We start from the raw sequence: 21652 nt of genomic DNA, 5'->3' as shown, positions 1-21652 counted from the left end.
CTCGTAATTTGTTTGTATTGTGAGCTCGTGTTAAGTAAATATGAGCTCGACCTTTTCGACCTCACGAGCTTGAAGGAGCTCAATGTTGCTTACACAAGCAAAATCAATCACATCTGAGCTCAAAATAAGCTCACTCGAGCTCGAAACAAGCTTATTCGAGCTTGTTTTTATGATTACATTTTCGTAAGGGAAAAGCCATCCATCAATTAAAAATTTTGACCTTTTGTATTGAAGATATGCATAAAGTTTCCCAAAAGACTTTTATGACAGTTCATGTATATAAAAATATCAATTTTAACAATTTGCCATAAAATTTGTATTATATCGCAAATTCAAAAAATCTAAATTACTTGATATCATAAGGACATTCCTCGTATTGAGAATGCAATTTGGTGTGTATGATGGGCTCTCAGGTCCCATAGAAATACTGTGCAAACGTCACTATCCAATTAAGCGTGAGTGTTACATATGTTTGTGCATTCGGCGCTTTATGCACTTTTTCGGCACAACACGTGACACACAGAGAGCAAACAATTCTGAATCAAATTTTGGCTGGAGCATAGCAAAAACATGGCAGAGTGGGGACTGATTTTTTGGCATATTTGTAATGTTTACAGATGTCCCAACTTACACCTGAATGGAATCAGCCAAATTTGTTGTGTTTGTAGATCAACAGAGCAATTTTGACATAAAGTCATAATTATGACTTTATGTCCGCCATAGAACTCTGTGTTAAACAACCAAAATAGCCAGTGTAGTTTGAATTCTTACACTTTCCCTTGTTATTTAAGCTTAAAATGAACAGAAAGGCTTCCTGGCAGTTATTACTAATATTATTTCAGCATTTTTGGTAAAGAATAACAAAATTAAAATTTGACGGAAATCATACATTAAGGCCTTTAAGTGAAATTTTGTATTCTCCCATTGAGTGGAAATTCAAATTGGCAACTCATAATAAGAGTGATTTTTTATTAATTAATTAATATGTACATGTATATAAAATGTAATTTAAAAGCGATCTGGCACTTCAATGACTCTTAAGAGCTTCAAAGATGACTAAAAACAGAAATGTGTTGTTTTTTATAAATGATGATGGTCTGATTTTCGTCAAATGCAATTTAAATGTGTTAAAGGAGAATGGTCCAAATTTAATGGTAGGCCTATGTAAATTATTAAAGGAGAATGGTCTGATTTTCATCAATGCTATTTTGGATCCAGCTTGATTGAAAGGCACCATTGTGGCAATCCTGTAAAATTCATGTTCCTGAAAGTAGCCCAATTGTGTGTGAAAGGCACCATTGTGGCAACCCTTTAAAATTCATGTTCCTGAAAGTAGCCCAATTGTGTGTGAAAAGCACCATTGTGGCAACCCTGTAAAATCTATGTTCCTGAAAGTAGCCCAATTGTGTGTAAAATGCACCATTGTGAGAACCCTGTAAAATCCATGTTCCTGAAAGTAGCCCAAATTGTGTGTAAAATGCACCATTGTGACAACCCTGTAAAATATATGTTCCTGAAAGTAGCCCAATTATGTGTAAAATGCACCATTGTGTAACAACCCTTTAAAATCCATGTTACAGAAAGTAGCCCAATGTTAAAATGCACCTTTGTGGCAACCCTGTAAAATCAATGTTCCTGAAAGTAGCCAAATTTTGTGTGAAAGGCACCATTGTGGCAATCCTGTAAAATCCATGTTCCTGAAAGTAACCCAATTGTGTGTTAAAGGCACCATTGTTGCAACCCTGTAAAATCCATGTTCCTGAAAGAAGGCCAATTGTGTGGGATAGGCACCATTGTAGCAAACCTGAAAATCCATTCTAATAATGAAGCTTAAAGAAAAATCCATGTTCAGATATTTGCAGAATCTACTACATGTACTAAAGTGGAAATTTTTGCACAATTGATTTTTAGCATTTGCCAGTTTTTAAATGTTTCACTTTATATTCAGATGGTTTTAGGTTTCATTGTATATACACAAATGGAATATATTCATGCATTGTTATTTTTGTAGCTGCTTAGAATGCAAAAAGTGCCGAAAATATAATGAAAAAATGTCTACTTTTATACTTTTATTGATGAGATTGAAACTGTAAGAGCCAATGGGTTATCTATGGAAATGCAGCCTTGAATTGTTACTCAAAAGTGTGTTAAAATGTAGGTCATTTTAGTGATTGCTACAGAACCAATGCCAGGATAATGAAATTACAGGTTTTTTGTATGATTGAAATATGATTTACGTTTTGTTTCATTTTATTTACAGCTTCATTTAAATCAAGTGCAAAGTGGTTGTACATGTACCCCTAAAAGGACATGTATTGAGTCTGTGAATGAGATATTATGCAAAATGATTTGATTTATAACTGCATGGTCTATGAATTCATCAATATAAGAATAAAAATAACAGATCAATTTGATCACAATAACTTTTTTATGAAACATTGCAAAATATTCTCTTTATCATTGTGATTTTAGAATTAGACTGCCCTGCACAGGCCAGTGCAGGGGGGTGCAACGCACCCCCCAAATTTGGAAAAGTATACAAAAAGTACTCAAAATTTCAGAATTTGCGAGTGTAGCGAAAAAAAAAAAAAAAATCAGGTTTTTACCCTTTCCAAATTTGGGAAGAAAGTCCACTTTTCACAAAATGGTCCCCCTCCCTTGGAAAAAAGTCTACTTTTTTCAAAATCAGCACCCCAATGAAATCCTGCGTGACGGGTCTGGCCCTGCATGCACAGTGTGGGATAAAAAATCATTGGATCCTAAGATCTTTTATTTCAAAACAAGAATATAGTTTCTGGCTTATTTACTGTAGGGAGAGATGTTATAAACATGCAAATAATCAAAAAAGTCGAAAATAGTGTAGCTCCAATATGGATATTGATCTTTGAGTGTTTTTAATATTTACCCTCGCTTACCACAGAGGTAGTTAAATGTATACCTGGTTTTGGGTTTTTTGAGGGGTGTCCTCAGATTTTGTTGATTTAAAGGGGGGTAACCCTATCAGTTTAGGATATGGATTGTCAATTTTCAAATATTGTCCCCTTTATGCATCTATGGGAGAAAACGAGAACATTTTCAGCGTAAAAGTGAATAATTAGCACAATTAGCAAGCCAATACGTTGGTACGCATGCATTGCATTGTGGTCCGGCATCCAGAAACAACACTCCCGTTGAGTGCTTCGCCATACAACTTCGCCCATCATTCTTGTGACAAAATATCTCATTCTTTTTATTTTAATTTTACCCTGATACATTTCCTTTTAATTTTGTATATTATCATCACGTACATTTTACACTTATCTTTTATTTTAGGGTTTGTTTTAATGAAAAAAGTGTGTTTTTTATAATATTTCTAATTAATTAATTAATTAATTTATTTATTTTATAGGGGGGGACATTTTTTCTCATATTTTTTTTCATATTCCTCTTATCATACTTAACAAGATAAGGTCTTGTTTTGTATTTATTTCATCCCTTATGTATTTCTTTATTTTAGTTTTAAGCGTTTATTATTATAGCGCCCTCATTTTTTCGGACCTATTTCCATTCGTGCGAATTGGCGGGGAGTAATGCGGCTCTTATTCACAGAATCATTTTTCCTACCCAGAATGTCGAAGGTGGTTACCAGTATAGCCTGTTTGTTTCTTGATTTCTCCGAAAATACATCAAATTGGATCGTCAAATTTCAGGATGGTAATGAGAAAAATATAATCTATTAAATGATACCAAAAACTCATCAACAATGAGAAAAATCGGGGGGATGATGCTGTCGATCGGGTCACGGACCTTTAATCACTAAATGACAATATGATCCATGTGACATGCCAAATTTAAACATGATTTGGGGATTTTTCTCTTTTTCCTCAAACTTGAGTTTGAAATGTATCCATAAAAACAAAATGTGTGCCAAACTAGCACTTGTTCAGTGCCTAGTATATGGGACTATGACAACCCTCTCTCTGACATTACAAAATGCTACGCGCCTGGTTGGCCGCTTCGCAGCCATGCGCGCCTCACGCGCACCCCCTCGAGGGACTAGAAGTAGTTCTATGCCAAACTAACTCTACGTCTTGTAATAACCCATTAAATAATGTCTAGACTTAGAATTAGACTATCACTGAAGCAAAAGAGCCTACATGTACATGTACTTATAAGTTATATTTGGAAATGATATCAACTCATTTTCCACTGAGATAGTTACAATACACAATGAACTTCACTTCATATGTTACTGAATTGCAAAATAAACATCAATTATGAAAGCATGAAATGCTATTGTACATTTGTGATCAATTGTTAGAAAGTGTTCTTTTTCTTTTCTCATATAAATAATACTGATTTTCTAGACAAGACTACACGATCAATATCTGCCTTCCGGAGTGAAATTGAAATATATGTGTTTTGCCTCTTAAATCCAAACAAAGTGATCTGCTATGTTGTTGTTGATACAATATTTTTACTTTTATACAGATAAAGACTGATTCAAAAACTCCAAAAATTCTGAATAAAATTTTATTCAGAAGCGGGGGGTCCAAGTATATGTGATGGTCATATTTTTTTCTACTGAATTATAAAAAAGCTAGTGACATTGTCCAAAATAGTGTGTATTGTCACTGACTGACAACTAATTAGAGAATAAAGGTATTATTTTTAGCCGCTGGAGTGCATCTATCGTCTCATATAACACGGGCGACATCATTATTTTAAGTAAAACAACGAGGCGAAGCCGAGTTGTTTTATGCCAAATAAAAATATCATAAGTACATTACAAATTTTAATCAAATTAAATCCTACATTTTGCAAGGAATTACCTAGGGCTTAAAATCGATCAGTCCCGTTGTTGCTATGAGCTTTCGATTGGTTCAAATAGCGAGGACGCATATCGCGTCGATGCACACGCGCTAACCCATGTGATATACCAATAAGATTGCAGTAACGTTCTCAAGTGTTTAAGAATGTAATATATTTTAAATTGCACCTTACACTTTCTGCTTTTCAGAGCATGGTGAAAACAGTCTATGCAAGCAAACAGAGCAAAAGCAATTCTGCAGAATCAGAAAGAAGGCAGAGTAAACAGACTAGAGAAGAAAGATATGGAGGAAGGAATCAAAAGAGAAATCAAACAGGTAAAAATATGGATATGTATAAGTATCTGTTCTGTTATTACTTCCCCTTCCCCCTCTTGTACTTCTCTTTTCTTTTTCCTTCTGCTCTTTCTTCTTTTCCATTTCTTTTTTTTTTCCTCTTGGACAGACCAAGGAGGTCTTGGATCAAGGAGTATAGGAGAAAGTAAGAACCATTCTTATCTTCACCACCTTAGAAATGGTACATATGAAGGAAAGGAAGATGTAGAATTTGTCTCAGGTAGGTCTCATCAAAATTGTTAATAGCAATGATATTCTACTTTTCCCTTCCAATATTCCCAGGTCATCATCACCATAGAGACGGGACAGACGAGGGAACTGAAGATACTGGGCTTGGTTCAGGAAGCCATATGGAGGAGACAGAAGAAAACAATAATAGTAATAATAATGTTACACACAAGTCTTCCAAACATCATTATAAACAAGGGAGGAGGAAAACTAGTAGTAAGTGAATGTTGCAACTTCGCAAGTGATATTGACTTGGAAAAAAAAGTCTGAATTTAATTGGCAACATCTGTAGATTAAATTCAGACTTCCGCTCTCCCCATGGTTCATTTAGAATTGGGTAAATGAATCATGAAAGTACTCCGTCCTTTCGGAGGGGACGTTAAGCCGTCGGTCCCGTGTGCAGAGAGCCATACCTGTACAAGTCATCTCGCAGCCAGCTTCGAATAGAGTAGGGTGTTAACCCCTGACTGTTCCCAATCCGTCCCTGTATTCAAATGGACCCCAATGGAAATAAGCTTCAATAGAGGCTTTCTTGGGTTATCCAGGGTTGTCAAAACCCAAACAAATCAAATCAAAATCAAAATCTGTGAACTAAAAGATGGTTATTTGATGTAGATCATAGTAATGCTGTTTTAGCATACCATCAAGTAGTTTCCTGTGTTTTCATTGGATAAGCGCCCCCAATTTACTGATATGATATTTCTCGTATCATAACCCCAGAGCATGTCCCAACGCGCTGTATCATACCTGCTGAGCACGTACGTCTACATGTGCGTATCGACACACTGTATCATGTTAGTTAGGGCATTCGCATGCGCAGCGCTGCATAAAAACATAATAATCATGGCAGTTCAATAACAGGTTATGGAGCCAGTGTACAAGCATTGAAACACAGATTTCACTGAGATTTGCCGCTCCAAATAATCATGATCATTAATGCAGAGAGCAACCAACAATGTGGTAGCTTTTCTGAACAATATTTGCATCAAAAAGCGGGTCTCAGTGGTCTCAGCAGAGTTGAGTTGGCTCGGAGGATGACCGTTCTGGTTGAGCTATCCAGCTTTATTCGAGTACTATTAGGCCGACTTTAGGTCTATTGGATAATTATCATGTAGATCGTCAGCCGAGAATTACACCCGTGAATAATTTTTCTCGTTATGAGAGATTATTTGTACGGTATGATAAAATCGTTATTAGGTTCAGTTTAGGGGGTGATACGGATTACATCCATATCACCCCAAACCTCGCCTAATAACTAATAATATCGGCATGTTGGAATAATGAGATCCCGATGTGACCTGAAATGAAATGAAATGAGTGAAAAGTTGCAACTTGAAATGAAATGAAATGAAATGAAATGAAATTAGTGTAAAGTTGCAAGTTGGTAGTTTCAAGACTCATGGCTGCTGTGTTGATGTTCTTTGTTTGATCTGCACCTGTACAAGCCAATAGTATGTTCTTGTGAATGCCCCATTGTGCCCCATTGACAATGGACATACTACTGACGTACCCCATTCACAAAGACATACATGTACAACTGGCTTGCATAGGTGCATGCCCCGTGAAACAAAGAGCATCAAGAAGTCTCAAAACTACCAACTTGCGACTTTACGCTCATTCCGTTGGTGCAGGTCATAAATTTGGGTTTATTCTATTAATGTCACATTTCCCTTTTGCCCAATTTATTAGCATTCTTACACTTGTTCCCAGAATGAACAAAAATATTCAGAATTTTGACGGGAATTTTGATATAAAATTAGATGGTTTGAACACAATACACAAATTTATTGGTCGAGCTATGAGTTTTAAAATATTGGACGAGACAAAGTCGAGTCCAATATATTTAAACTCATAGCGAGACAATAAATTTGTGTATTAATGAAAAACCATCAATTTTATCATTATTATGTTTTCAGAATCTTTTCTTGGTCAAAAACATGACTTTTGGTAAAAAAATGTGATTTTTGGTCAAAAATGTGATTTTGGTCAAAAATGTGATTTTGGTCATTATTATGTTTTGATGGATCCAAGTTGTGATAATATTGGATCCAAAACATAATAATGATAAAATTGGATGCTTACGCCCAATATTTATTGGTCTCGCTATGAGTTGTAAAATATTGGACTCGACTACGTCTCGTCCAATATTTTAAAACTCATAGCTCGACCAATAAATATGGGCTCAACCGATCCAATTTTATATCAAAAATGAGCAAGTCAAAAATGAGTTTTGGTCAAAAAATTGTAGAAAACAATTTTGGGGAAAAAGTGAGCCTATCCAACAAGTCCAAGTGTTGATTATATTGGACTCTTCAACTCTGTACAAAGTATAGGAAGGAAGATTCTGAGAACATAATAATGATCAATATGGTGTAGCAAGTCACTGATCATCCCTTTAATTGAAGGTTTGTTTTGCTTTACTAGCATATTAGGCTATTCCCGTTGAAATACATACACACCCTGTGGAAGACATGACATTAATCTCCCACACATAAAGGGTGGGAATATCAAATGGGTTTTACCTGAAAAGGTGACTCCATTTGAAATCTACACCCCCTGCATGGGATATTAAGGTCATGTCTTCCATAGGAGGTGTATGGATTTCAACTGGAATAGCCCATTCAGAATAGATAGATAGATATATAGATAACAATCTTTATTCAGGGTAATTCATTCAGTTTACAAAAACTGGTCTCCCATGAGACCCTGATAATAATATGATCAAGACTTATAATTTTAATGCATTAAGGAAATATTCACATCATAGATTTGTCATCTTATATATGATTTTAATATCTTCGTATAGCTCCATTGAAGATCCCAATCATTGAAGTGAGTGACGCTGACTCCGTCACATCAGAAGAAGTACATGTTAGACTGCAGGAAACATTAAGGAAACATAGTAAGTTTAAGGATGTGAAATTCTCATTCTCGTTGGTATAGTGTTAGGCTTTTTGTTTGTGGGCAAGTGTGTGTATGATATTTTAATCACTATAATGGACACTCTCCAAACCAAGGATGTCCATGTTTTCCTGATATGCATGTCCACAATATGGTGACTAACTTTGTGAATGTGTGTCCACATTTTTATAAAGGCATTAATTGGCCTCTTTTCTGGACCCTAAGATTCAGGTGAGAATAGTATATTACAGATTCAAATTTGTCTGTGCTTACATGTAGGTGTGTGTGGGGTGTGCATTTGTAATTACCTGCAAACGTGGACATTAGGATACCCACATCACAAACATGGACACACCTGCAACCGTGGAATTCCTCGGTTGCTGGATAACAGGACAACACAACGTAAAAATGCATTAAATATTTAGGGGGTTCAGGACGGTTGGCGGTTGGATGGGAAGGTGTCGGGTGTGTAAGGGGTAGGTCCACAGTGTGTCAATCGAAATCGGGTGTGTGTCCTCGGTTAGATCAAATCATATGCAGAATGAGGTCCTCATTTGCAGGTATTTACAAACAGGGATGTGTGTGTAGGTGTTTTAGTATCAACGAATACTTCAATTTTCTTCCTGGTGGATCCAGGGGCCAGAGGGCCAGGGCCCCCGTAAAAAAGGAGAAAAAATAAACAGTACATGGAAAATCTGTACCGATATAGTGAAAATATGTGATTTTGACCCCCCCTCCCAGGGGGCCACTCATATAAAAAGTTGTAAGCATGCGTGTGAACAAAAACGCGGAATATGGGTGTTTTTTTTCTACTGCAACACGGGCCCGTGCCATGTTAGACTGCAGGTTTTGCTCAATAAAGTGGGCTTTGTGACAATGTTTTGGAAATGACTGGTGGGGGTAACTAGAGGAAAGCCCCCCGTAGTGCCACCATGGTGTAAGTTGCCCCAGCGTAAGGACAACTTGTAATTAGGCATCCACGGGTTATAGTGACTACTGATATTTATAGTTTGCCTAATCATGAAGCTCCAGTAGCCAAATGATTATGCCACAGATTTCCCAAGCCTTTTTGTCTTTTGTTTTGATATTTCAAAAGGCTGTTGGCACATGCCTGCAGTTATATGTCTCTTGATATTGACAAGCAGGCTATGATGCTCAGGCCCATAACCAGGATTTACTTGGTGGCTGTGGGACTATAAAGTGAACCTTATGTGCATTTTTCCTTCAAAAGAGGACTGATATAGATTTGTTTACCTCCCAAAATGGACTTTTATGAATTCCCCTAAAAAAGGACAGATTAAAAAAAAAATGGATCTTTTTTGTATTGGCATTTTAGGTGGGTGCATTGCACCACCTGCATGCCTACACCCCCTGGCTATGTCTCTAATGATGCTCATGGAAGGGAAACATATGAATTGTGTAATTTAGTGAATCTCTGGGATGTTCATAACACATTGAGATGCAATGTTACATTATTGCTTTAAGCCATGTGATATCACAAAATGAGCTAGATGTTAGCAAATTGAAATTGATTTTAAAATATATTGCCGTAATACATAGTCAACCTTAGTTTTTTGTTTTTAGCCCAGCATGAAAATGATGGTATTGCTGGCATACAAAGTCCAATGTTGTTGATATTTTCAGTATATTGTAACCATGGAATTGGGTAGTTACATGAAAAAGTTACATAAAATGGGCTATTCCATTTAATATCCACACTACCCCTAAGATTTTGGAAATATCTTCCACATGGGGAGTATGTTTTTCAAATGTAATTGGTCAGAGTTAATCATTTTGAAACCCATACTCCCACTGTGTTATGGCATTACCTAATATCTTCCACAAATGGAATGAGTATTTCAAATGAAAGTTCCCAATTGTCTATTCTATTCAAAACTCATACTCCCTCTGTGGAAGACTTATGCTAAATCTTCCACAGGGGTAGTGTGGATTTCAAATGGAATAGCCCAATAAACGAAGTGAGAATTGATTTTGTCTGAGGACAGATCACATCACATTAATACAAGCTTCTGTGGGTTTAGGGGTAAAATGCTTTTGCTACTGGTACTGCATGGAATCTAATTGGAATTTAAAATAGAATATATTGAAAAGTGCATTGATTGATATGCTCATGGTGTTAATTATGGATATTGGGTCATTTAAAATGTGATGCTAGTTGATAATACATGTAAATGTATAGACCAGAAAAAAAGGTTTATCTCTTGAGCATTTTGCAAAAATACTATGTGCTATGGTTTATAAAAACATGTAAGAAAGCTATTTAAGAAATGCAGAAATTTTTTAACTAAACAAAAAAAGTGAAAAAGAGGCCCAGCGCTTATTAGGGTGAAAATGCAAATTCATGCATGCAGGTTAGGAGACAAACCTTTTTTGACCTTATTCAAGGCACTTCAGTTTGAAATGGATGTAGGTGTAGGGCTGGCACTTTCACAGTAAGGGGCATTCAGTGAGAGCAAAATGTAAAAAAAATGGGGTCATTGGTTGAGAGCATGTTTTTTGGCATTCGGTGAGAGCAAAATGTAAAAAAATATGGGGTTATTGGGTGAAAACATGAAACATCGAAATTCTAGTTCTAAAATTCAAATTTCTTTGTTTTTTCAAAATAAATGATAAATGAAAGTTGCTGTTTGAAAAATAAGGGTCTTTGGGTGACAGATCAAATGGAAAAATATGGGGTCTTCGGGTGACAGAGCATGTGTTCGTTAAAACATATGGGGTCTTTGGGTGACAGCGACGCTGAAAAAGGGGGTCTTAACAGCCCTACATACGCATCACCTCCAAAGTGGGAGTGCCCCCCCTGGTATGTGCTGGCAGGACTAGTAGCATTGTGAAAGATGGTCATCGTAAGTTCCGCCAGGCGTACAGTATATCCAACGATTTACTCCTGACTTCACACAATATCACAATCTAAATTGTACTTTCCCAGATTTCCAATCCAAAAGTTAGCATAATCGAAACATTAGATACCTAATATACCGTAAACGATTTGCAGCATGCATACCCAAACAGACATAAACATATTATTAATAGCAAATGTTGAAAATACCAAGGACAATATAACAATATTTATCTTGTTTTGATATTAAATTTTCTACAAAACCTTCTAAATGCAGGTAAACAACAATATCTATATCTGATAAAAAGTTTACAATAATTCAGGAAGGTGGGTGCTTTGTCGCCTTGACATTTCATGGTTTAAATATCCCATGTGACTCTGTTTTTATTTATATGTGTTGTCAGAGGTTTTCCTTTGTTTTTGAGTTGTTTTGGACATTCACAACTGGAATGACCAATGGCAAAATGATTGTATACATTCTATAGAAATTGTACATACATTATGATTATGCAAAAGCCATTAACTAGAATTGATAACCTCATTAATAAACGCGATGCGTGCGATCCAATCATATTTTATTATTTGTGAAAACGCTTGAACGCAAATCGAGGTCATTAATATCTCACAATTGACCGCAAAATGCGTAATTGTTCCAATGTCGCACACAATTGACTTCTGCGCCCGTGTATTATGCGTCCAACGAACTGGCTTGTGGCGCTGGCTGCCGTATTTGGATTGCGGCGCTACCATATTTGCACAGATTCTGATCGCACTTTTGTTATTGGTCGTTTTGTTTTAGCCTGATCGATTTTGGGAAAGGGAAGATGTAAAATTGTTTATTTTACAAACTTTTGAGAAAATTTTGTGTTATTTTGTAAAGTTAAAAGATCAAAGTAGCGGTTATGAATGAGGTTAATAACTTTGCATCGGTTATATATGCGGGCATTGTGAAAAATCTAAACATTTTGCTTTGGACCTCGGAATATCCGGTTCCAAAGGCAAAATGTTTAGATTTTTCTAATGCCTCCAAATCTTTCGATCTTGAGTTATTAACCTCTAAATATAGATTCTACGGAGTAACTAAGGGCCATGCGGTTCTTTTAGTAACTCAGGAAGTCAGGATCTTGTGATCACGAATCCCGACTTCTTGTGTTCCTGACTTAGCCAGTTTGAAATAAAGAAATAGTAAAGATATAAAAATAAAGAAATAGTTTAGATAACTCAGGATCTAATGAAATCTGTTCAATTTTCACAGCATCAGTATTTTAATTGTAAGCCCATCCACTTTTTTTAGCTCAAGATGCTATTTTCATGACTTAAAGCATAGCCCAATATGGAGGTAAGAAAGAGGATTGGACAAATGTTTTGGGAGACATTGTTGAAACAAATAATCTTGTTCAAACCTTTTTCTAACTCTGAAATACATTCTATGGTGGGGGAGGGAGAGACATACAGAGAGAAGGGGGAGGGTGATGGAGAGAGGGAAGAGAGAGAGAGAGAGAGAGGGAAGGAAAGGGAATTGTTGATCCAGGTTTTTTCTGGATTTTGTAATTTGCATGTACTGTAAATTCAATGTATTTATTTTATTTTATTTTATTAAGTCATATTTTACCAGGGTAGCCCAGTCAGTGCATAGCACATGATATACATAGGGGCCCTGGAGAACATATACACAATATAAAATTTGATTGTTAAAATTACACAATTAAAATTATACAAAGCTCAATTTAAATACATAAAAACTACATAACAATTTAAAACACAACAATAATATTATTATATACAATTATTGTTATATGAGTATTGATAAAACTAAAATGGCAAAAGAATAATAAAATATTATCATAGCACACACGAAGGAGATACATAAAACATAAAATACATTAATAATAAAAGACATATAATCTGAAATTGCCATTATTAACTGAGATGTTCAAATATTGTTGATTTAAATGAATATAACTTATTTATTACACGAATATGATGTGGTAATTTGTTCCATTCTATTGCACCTTGGTATTGAAAGCAGCATACGTGACTTTCATTGTGCAAGAAGTTTATCAGCACTTGACCTAGTATTTACATGATGCGTGTTATTTACAAACTTGAATTTACAGATTAGATAAGAAGGAACAAGATCATTTAAACATTTAAACACAATAATGCACTTGTGAATTAACCATCGATTTTAATGTTAATCCATCCGAGTTTATAATGACTCTGTAGCACTATGCCAGGGGGATAACCTGTTATTGCCCTGGCAGCCCTATTCTGAAGCTTTTCTAGTCGATCAAGATTTAGGCCACTGCAGCTACTAAAAACAACATCACAATAATCAAAAACTGGTAAAATCATGGATTTGTACAAAATATTCAAAGTATTGATGTTTTTATGTTGCTGCACACAATTATATCTGTTTTTCCATGCTAATGCTTGTATTTATTATTTTGCATTTATGTTTGCATTAATGCTTGCTTATTATTTATAGACATTTCTTTGCATGCTTACTAACATTTTTGATAGATCCTGTTGCCTCTGTACCCATGCATGCACGCACCAAAACTCACCCCAGCACATTACGGACAAAACAATCCATTCTTGAAAACGTTAGCAAACTTGACAGTAATGACTTACAGAAAGTTAGAGATTTTGGAAGACAACGCAAAAATGGAAGCGACAACATGGATGAAGAATCTCAGCAAGTACAACTCAATCGCCACCAAGAAACACCAAGGAGTGCTTCTAGAAAATCACAAAGCAGTGTTTCTAGAAGATCATACAGACCCAGAACTGCATCTCAAAGATCCAGGTCTTCATCTCAATCAACTGCTTTGTCTCAAACAGCCTCTGAAAGATCAAGAACCACTTCTCATAGTTCTGCTAACCAATCCAGAACTAGAAGGATGAGTGAAGATGGGTCTGTTGCGACTGAAGATTTTGAGCATGCCTTTGAGACAACCAGAACACCCAATACACTAAGATTCTTGCAACCTGCTATGGAAAAAAGATCTAAGAAAACAAGTAAGAAAATGGAATCTGGTCCTGTAAAAGCAAATCATCAAATACGCATTTCTGAGCAAAATTTATACATGGACGAGACACCGACAACAAACAGACGCCCTCTATCAAGGAAGCATCGCAAGTCTAGCACAGAGCCTAGCAGGCCTAGCGGTCTGCCTGAATATATGTATTTAAGAAAAGACGTAGGCGAGAGTGACTTAGGATCAGATTCAATCCAGACGGAAGACTATGAAGGATTATTTGCAGCTGCTATGATTCCAAGGAGAGCAGGTGGGTTTGGAAGTCTAGTACATTCTATACACAGTGGTATGCATAGCGGACTTTATCTGCTGATATCCAAAATGGGCAATTTTGCAGTAAACACGGGTAGTATGTGCCCGGTGTGTGCTACCGCAGATGCCCAATGGGCATGCCACTGATGATATCCATGTAGCTGAATTCAAAGGGCTAATCCAGTTGAAATACTTATGCCCCGGACTTATGCCCCCATGGAAGACAAGAGCTCCAGGCAGGGAGTGTGAATTTCAAATGGGGTTACCTGAATGTGTGATCCCATTTGAAATCTACACCCCCGCTGTGGGTGATTAATCTCATGTCTTCAATAGAGGATGTTTGTATTTTAATTGGAATAGTCCAATGTTCAATTCAACATTAAAACAAACATAAACATTGTTAAGGCGACAAATAAAAAATCCCCATTCTCTGGGCCTGACTGACCCAGAATTTGCGTTTTGGAGATTTTTTTTTAATTTGGCTAAAATCATGTAAAATCAGGCGGTTTGGGGCCAAAATTGATTAATATTTGGCTGAAAATGTTTAGCAAATATGTTTGCAAAAACAAAAAAATCTTTTCAGATTTTGGTGAAATTTTAGGGTAATTTTAGCCTTCAGAAAAACGAGGAAAAAAAAGCAAACGCCCAATGGGCCGACAGTACTTGAAAGGTCTATCTGCTCGCCTTAACATATTAGCACTCATGCAAACCTATTCTAAATCCTAATATATAGACTATCATTTTGCTTACTTAAATTGACCATGTGTGGTAGAGTTTTCCCTTAGCGACGATTGTCGAGAAGAAAAACAAAGCCCTGAATAAAGTTAAGAAAACCACAAATTGCTGAAGCCTGCATAGAACTGATCTGTCTAGGAGAAAAAATGTCAAGACTATACTGGCCGTTTTAGTCTTCAAACTCTTTGTAAATTTGTGTAGGAGATTTACAATGGATTTTAATGCTTATGTTGCACTAATTGTTTAGCAAGGCCAGCTTTTATAAAATATCTTCATGTTGGTTTTACTTAAGTCCGATTCTTACATGTACTCCACATCGCAGTGCGTTAGTGAAGACAAAGGCTGACAAATGATACATGACTGTTTCTGTTGCCTGATTGTTATCACTTATCACACAAGCAGATTACTTGGGATGTTTACACTCTGGCACAGCTATTTTAAGCTCTGCATTGCATTAACATTTTCCACAATTCCAATGTTATCAGCGACATAGAAAAAGTTATCAAACCTTGAGATCAGTTAATGAACTTTTCTTGGCATAGTGGATGTTTTTTTAAGAATCTTGTTTATTTGTGGCTAAAATTATATAAAAATAAAAATGATAAGTGAATTGACCCATATATCAGGTTGATCAGATTAATATAACATGCGTGTGACTTGAACCCTTGCGTAACCATCCTGTTTACAAAAAAAACCAAAAAACGCCCACATTTTAAAATTTAGCATTTTGTTTTTCGTAAAAAATTACACCACATGTTATATAATGCAATAGTTCATTAATAAGAACTTTTCCTTAAGGCCAGAGTAATGGAAGACACATTCGTCCACGACCGAATTTGAGATTTTTTTATATTTATCAACACTAAGATGTATTCTTTCACTTAAAACTGCTAAAATACAACTTGCTAATATTTATTTGTATTTTTGCTTGATTTATTTCACTCTTTTCAACTCTAAAAAGTCACATGGCTCAAGACAGCTTAGTAAATTGGCGGAAATAATGAGTCAGAAATCTTGTGAATGCGAAATATTGTGATTCTGCAGCGATTCAAGCGTCAGCGTGTGCGGCAAAAACTCTGCGGCGTATGTCCAACGCAGTAAAGGCGCATTCGGTATGTTGTTAACGCCAGCAAATGTGGTGTAAACAAAACAAAAATTTGCCGTCAAAATGCCACTTAGATTTTTTAATTATTTTGAATTTTGGCGCACTGAAAGCAGACATTATAGATTCATTGGTGCAAAAAGATGCATATTTAGACCATGCACCAGATACAGCTTTTTCAAGTGTGAAAGTCTTACCGTTTTAAAATTTAAGGACGTTTTGTGCATAATTTTGACATTTTTTTACTAAAACGTCGATTTCTCATAGTTCACTTTTGACAATATTGCGCGATTTTTGTGACAAGATAACTCGAAAAATATGCAAGCAAAGGGTTAACTTTTTGCACTATCCTTTAGATTACATCAAAGTCTAGGGAAGGTTTTTTTATTTTTTCAAAATATTTGTTTTAAACAAAAATATACACCATTATGTGCAATTTTTAGCTTAATAGAGTGACAAAATGGCTTTTTTCACATGTTTTTTTCTATATTTCGAAAAAAGAGGCGAATTTCAAAAAAATAAAAAAATCTTCCCTAAGTTCACGTCTCTTCTTCATGAAAAGCTACCTGAATATTTTTTACTCCGAACGGATTTTTTTCTAAGTTGTCACAAAAAAATTGGGGTAAAAAAGTGAATTTTTGTGATTTTTTCAAAAAGGTGAGATTTTTGAACAAATCTGAGCGTCACCATGGGATTCCTTGACTCATTTCCTTTCCAAAATGTATAGTTTTATATACTTTGGAGGTACAATTCAGAAATAATGATGCTCGAAAAGGTCCATGTTCTCTCCCATTACTCTGCCCTTAAAATCATACAATTTGTGCTTTGAACAAAGGTACTGTATTTTCTCTTATTGAGGCACCCTCTAATAAATGCCCCATCATGTTTTCTACTAAACTAACTGTTCCATAAATGCTGAAAATACTATACAGTACCCCATTTTTGGAACTTACGATCACCAATTTTATGATTTATATCCATGTGTGTCTATTGTTATTGCCTGTGTTAACTGTATTTGTTGAAATTCCTTATTGTTTGTGGAGCACCGCAGCAGTGCCAGATGGTACTAGGGATGTTGATGAGGATTATCATCGTGAAAAATACCTTATTTATTAATGCCCCTTTTTGGAAAATGCAACACCGCAGTGGCATTAATTAGAGAGAACACAGTAATTATAACACAACTGAAGTTGATCAATTATTATCCAGTGAAGTTAGTTACTATTTGTGACAAAAATATGTGTTATATGTTAGGTATTGTTCAATCTAAAATCAAATTTATCATTTGCACAGGATTAAATCACAGATTATTCCTTCTATGATCTGTGATTCATGGCTGTGCATGTGTGCTTTCCACCATAAATGTCATTTGGGAAAATGGAATGGACTTAAGATTTTACAGTGATAAACATGTACAATTCAGATCCATCACTAAAGATGTTGAACAAACTCATCTGTCAGGACGCAGCTCATGAATCCTGATATGTACATTCATAGATGACCTTTGATAGTGTTTGGTACAAAAACTCATACTCTATAACTTGAGGTCAAATTTTGAGCTACGATTGTTAAATGCAGGTTCACGAACTGTGCCATTTGGAATGAGATAGGCTTTTTCATTTTGGTACATAACCTATGAGCCAAAATAGTCTAATTTCCAATGGTATAGTTCAGCGACTTCCATTCAACAAACATGTAAAAGTGGTTGGGTATGAGTTCTATTACCCTAAATATTCAAAGGTAATTCTGTGAATGTATAAACATATTGAGGTTAACCCTCTCCATGAGGGTGTCGACTGCAGACGACAAGTTTCAATTTTTTTTCAAAATTCAAAAATTTCAGAATAGTACATTTTCATGACCATATTTGGAATCAGCATGAAAAATGCATTAAAATGAGTACAAACAAGCCTGGTATTTGTTCAGTGGTACTTTATAAGATAGCTCTTGATACTTTGAGAAATTATCTCAAAACTTGGACTTTTTATGTTGAAGCCTGTGGCCAGTACATAAAGCATTGAAGAACTTTGCCCTGACAAATGAGTTTGCTTGTGAACCTATTTGTGGTAAAGAAGCTGATGTCATTAACTCAACAGATAAAATAAAGTGACCTTGTGTAACAGCAATTAAAAAATTACATAAGTGTTAATTGATATAACAGTACTTACTTTTAGCAACCATCGAGATGTCTCGTTGATTGTATCGTCGTCGTCGAAGCACAAAACTCACACCTAGTGCTCTTTTATCATCATCTCTACCCGCAGATATCAACCCGAAGTCATCCTTGACACGCAAAGGCAGTCCAAAATCGTACGGCGGACAGATGAGCGATCCTGAGTCCATCAAAACGGAGGAGTTTGAGAGGCATTTCCGCGGTTTAATGGTCAAGCAAGTTGCAGGTGTACCTGTCAGGAATTTTGATACGGTGACTATTAATAGTGATCTGGATTCAGTGCGGACGACGGATGTTTACCATCAGTTTCAGGATGCGTTACAGAGAAGCGGAAACAGCAGTAAAGGTATGGTGTTATGGAAATGTAAGCGTATATGAAAGATTACAGATTTAAACAGTTTGCCCAAAATATTTTAGAATAATGTTTTTAAAATGTATTCATGATATGATTATAACCCGACATTTAAATGTTATTAAAACGTTTTAAATAAATGTTTTAAGAACATCTTTGTTTTTGCTGAGAAAGAGCTTAGAAATTTCAATCGTAAATCAGCTAATAACTCAAAAGGAACTTTAATTTCAACACTATATACACTATTTTTCACTCACCTGGAACATTTTTGCTAGGTTGACTAGTGCCTGCAGCAGATGCTGTTATAATATACAATCGGACAGTGGTGTAGCATCATAGGGGCATGGGGAGCGGTTACGGTTCGCTATCTCTAAGGACCGCTATCTCTAAGGTTCGCTATCCCTAAGGTTCGTTATCACTAATTACGAAAAAGGTCCACTATACCTGAGGTTCGATATCACTAATTTTGAAAAAGGTTCGGTATTCCTATGGTTCGATATCACTCATTTTAAATAAGGTTCGCTATCTCTAATTTTAAATAAGGTCCGCTATCACTAATTTATTGAAGGTTCGCTATCTCTAAGGTTCGCTATCACTAATTTAAAATAAGGTCCGCTATATCTCTAATTTTAACAATCCCGGTATCCCTAAGGTTCGCTATCTCTAATTTCAAATAAGGTCCGCTATCTCTAAGGTTCGCTATCTCTAAGGTTCGCTATCTCTAAGGTTCGCTATCACTAATTTCAAATAAGGTTAGCTATCTCTAATTTCAAACAAGGTTAGCTATCTCTAATTTTAAATAAGGTTCGCTATCTCTAATTTTAAATAAGGTATAGATAGCGGACCTTATTTGAAATTAGAGATATCGGACCTTATTTAAAATTAGAGATAGTGGACCTTTTTTAAAATTAGAGATAGCGGACCTTTTTTTAAATTAGAGATAGCGGACCTTATTTAAAATTAGAGATAGTGGACCTTATTTAAGATTAGTGATAATTGAACCTTAGGTATAGCGCACCTAATCAAAATTAGTGATAGCTTAACCTTAGAGATAGCGAACCTTAATTAATTAGGGATAGCGAACCCTAAACAAAATTAGTGATATCGAACCTTAGATATAGCGGACCTTTATTGCAATTAGTGATAACGAACCTTAGAGATAGCGAACCTTCAATAAATTAGTGATAGCGGACCTTATTCAAGATTAGTGATAGCGAACCTTATTTTAAATTAGTGATAGCGAACCTTATTTAAAATTAGTGATATCAAACCTTAGAACTAGCGAACCTTATTCTAAATTAGTGATATCGAACCTTAGAAGTAGCGGACCTTTTTTAGGTATAGCGGGATTCTGATCTCCATAGACTTTACACGTTAGTGATAGTGAACCTTAGAGATAGCTGTCCTTAGAGATAGCGGGATGTCACCTGGGGAGCACATTCCCCTACCAAAATGTAGAAAATCCCACATGAAAATTACAGAAAAATGGCTTGAGCCACCCCCCCCCATCATGGTTGGTGCCCCCAATAGGATGACTCATGCTAGGCCTACGCCACTGCAATCACAATAGTCTTATCTGTTGATTTCATATGATGTAGACAAGATATCATCGCAGCATCACCATCTGCTGAAGACACTATAGTTGACCTAGCGAAAATGTTCCCTATGAACAAACAATAGTATAGTAAAAGTTAAACTCATTGTTAATCATAACTTTGTCATCATTTTGAATATTAATCATGCCACAATTTAGTGATATTAGTAATTATGTTAATTAACTATTGCATATTTTGTTTTGATCAAATAAAAGGTGGAACCTTGAAATTCAACCAATCAAGTGACAGCTCTGAAGACTCCAATGGAAGACACCGTTCTACTACGAAACAAAGAAAACTACAAAGAGCTAAAAGAGGTAAGCTCACTTGGTAGCATTTCACAAGTTTCCATATTAGGGAACAACCCAAAAGATTGATGGCATCCTGTAAAGTTAACTTGTTTCTTTTCATATAGCAGACCCTATTCCTCCTGGTAACGAAATAAAGTGGTCTAAATAACAGAAACATTTTAATACCCTCTCTCCCAAATGAAATTTGTTTCGTTTATAGGTTGTCATTAATCTTTAGTACGAGATTGCCGGAAGTGGTATATTGACAAATCCAACAAGCCATGTGATGGTCAGAATTCATTCAGCCATTACTGGGTCCCATTCGCACAAAACTGGTGTTGTGACTGCCCAATTGATTAAAGCTGCTGTGGTGAAGATTAATTAGTATTGAGATGACTTGGGCTATTTTCACGTTTGATGATGTCAGATGTTAGATTTTTGTGTCATGGACTTGAAAAATAAAAACAGCAGAGAAAAAAAAAATTAAATTTACTCAATCCAGCAGGAATAACATACAAAAAGCGGCCAATTTTATTAATGGGTGCGGAGGTTTGAGACAAACTACCTTATAAACAGCCTTTAAGGGCAGGTTATAGGGATACTGTAATTGATTATATCCTTGAAACCTCTGTCTTGATGTTTTCAAATGATTTCAAGTAAATTGTGCTGTTTGTAATGTGTGAATTATTGCACATGAGAAGCTATGAGAGTTACAAAATGAACAAAGGTCAACTCAACATGAAACTACGGATATTAGAACACATCATTCAAACTGCCGCAATGTTTCAAGCAAACTGTAGCATTAAGACATAAACTAGAGAATGTAGTCTATGTTAAGGTGTGTGAATTATTACACATGAATGCTACAAAATGGAAAAACATGCAACTCAGTTTGGTTGGCTATTGCAGTTGAAATCTGTACACCCCCTATTTTAGATATAACCTTAATCTCCCACATAGCTGGTGTAGATTTCAAATGGAG

At 35.7% G+C, this 21652-nt stretch overlaps 1 protein-coding gene and 1 long non-coding RNA gene across 2 annotated transcripts in view; both read left to right on the top strand.

Annotated features, from left to right (window-relative positions):
• LOC140157308 (uncharacterized) overlaps nucleotides 1-18811 on the top strand; it is a 28824-nt gene extending 10013 nt beyond the window's left edge. Inside the window, exons 3-7 of the mRNA XM_072180454.1 lie at nucleotides 5000-5126; nucleotides 5427-5588; nucleotides 8179-8274; nucleotides 13654-14421; nucleotides 18525-18811. Coding sequence (XP_072036555.1) covers nucleotides 5000-5126; nucleotides 5427-5588; nucleotides 8179-8274; nucleotides 13654-14421; nucleotides 18525-18811 — 1440 coding nt within the window. The remainder of the gene's footprint in view (nucleotides 1-4999; nucleotides 5127-5426; nucleotides 5589-8178; nucleotides 8275-13653; nucleotides 14422-18524) is intronic.
• A 1798-nt stretch (nucleotides 18812-20609) lies between these two features.
• LOC140135934 (uncharacterized) overlaps nucleotides 20610-21652 on the top strand; it is a 31708-nt gene continuing 30665 nt past the window's right edge. Inside the window, exon 1 of the long non-coding RNA XR_011856592.1 lies at nucleotides 20610-20697. This is a non-coding gene — a long non-coding RNA (uncharacterized lncRNA). The remainder of the gene's footprint in view (nucleotides 20698-21652) is intronic.

The sequence above is a fragment of the Amphiura filiformis genome, chromosome 1 (assembly GCF_039555335.1).
Source record: "Amphiura filiformis chromosome 1, Afil_fr2py, whole genome shotgun sequence".
Taxonomy (NCBI): domain Eukaryota; kingdom Metazoa; phylum Echinodermata; class Ophiuroidea; order Amphilepidida; family Amphiuridae; genus Amphiura; species Amphiura filiformis.
This window is presented reverse-complemented; position numbering and strand designations above follow the sequence as displayed.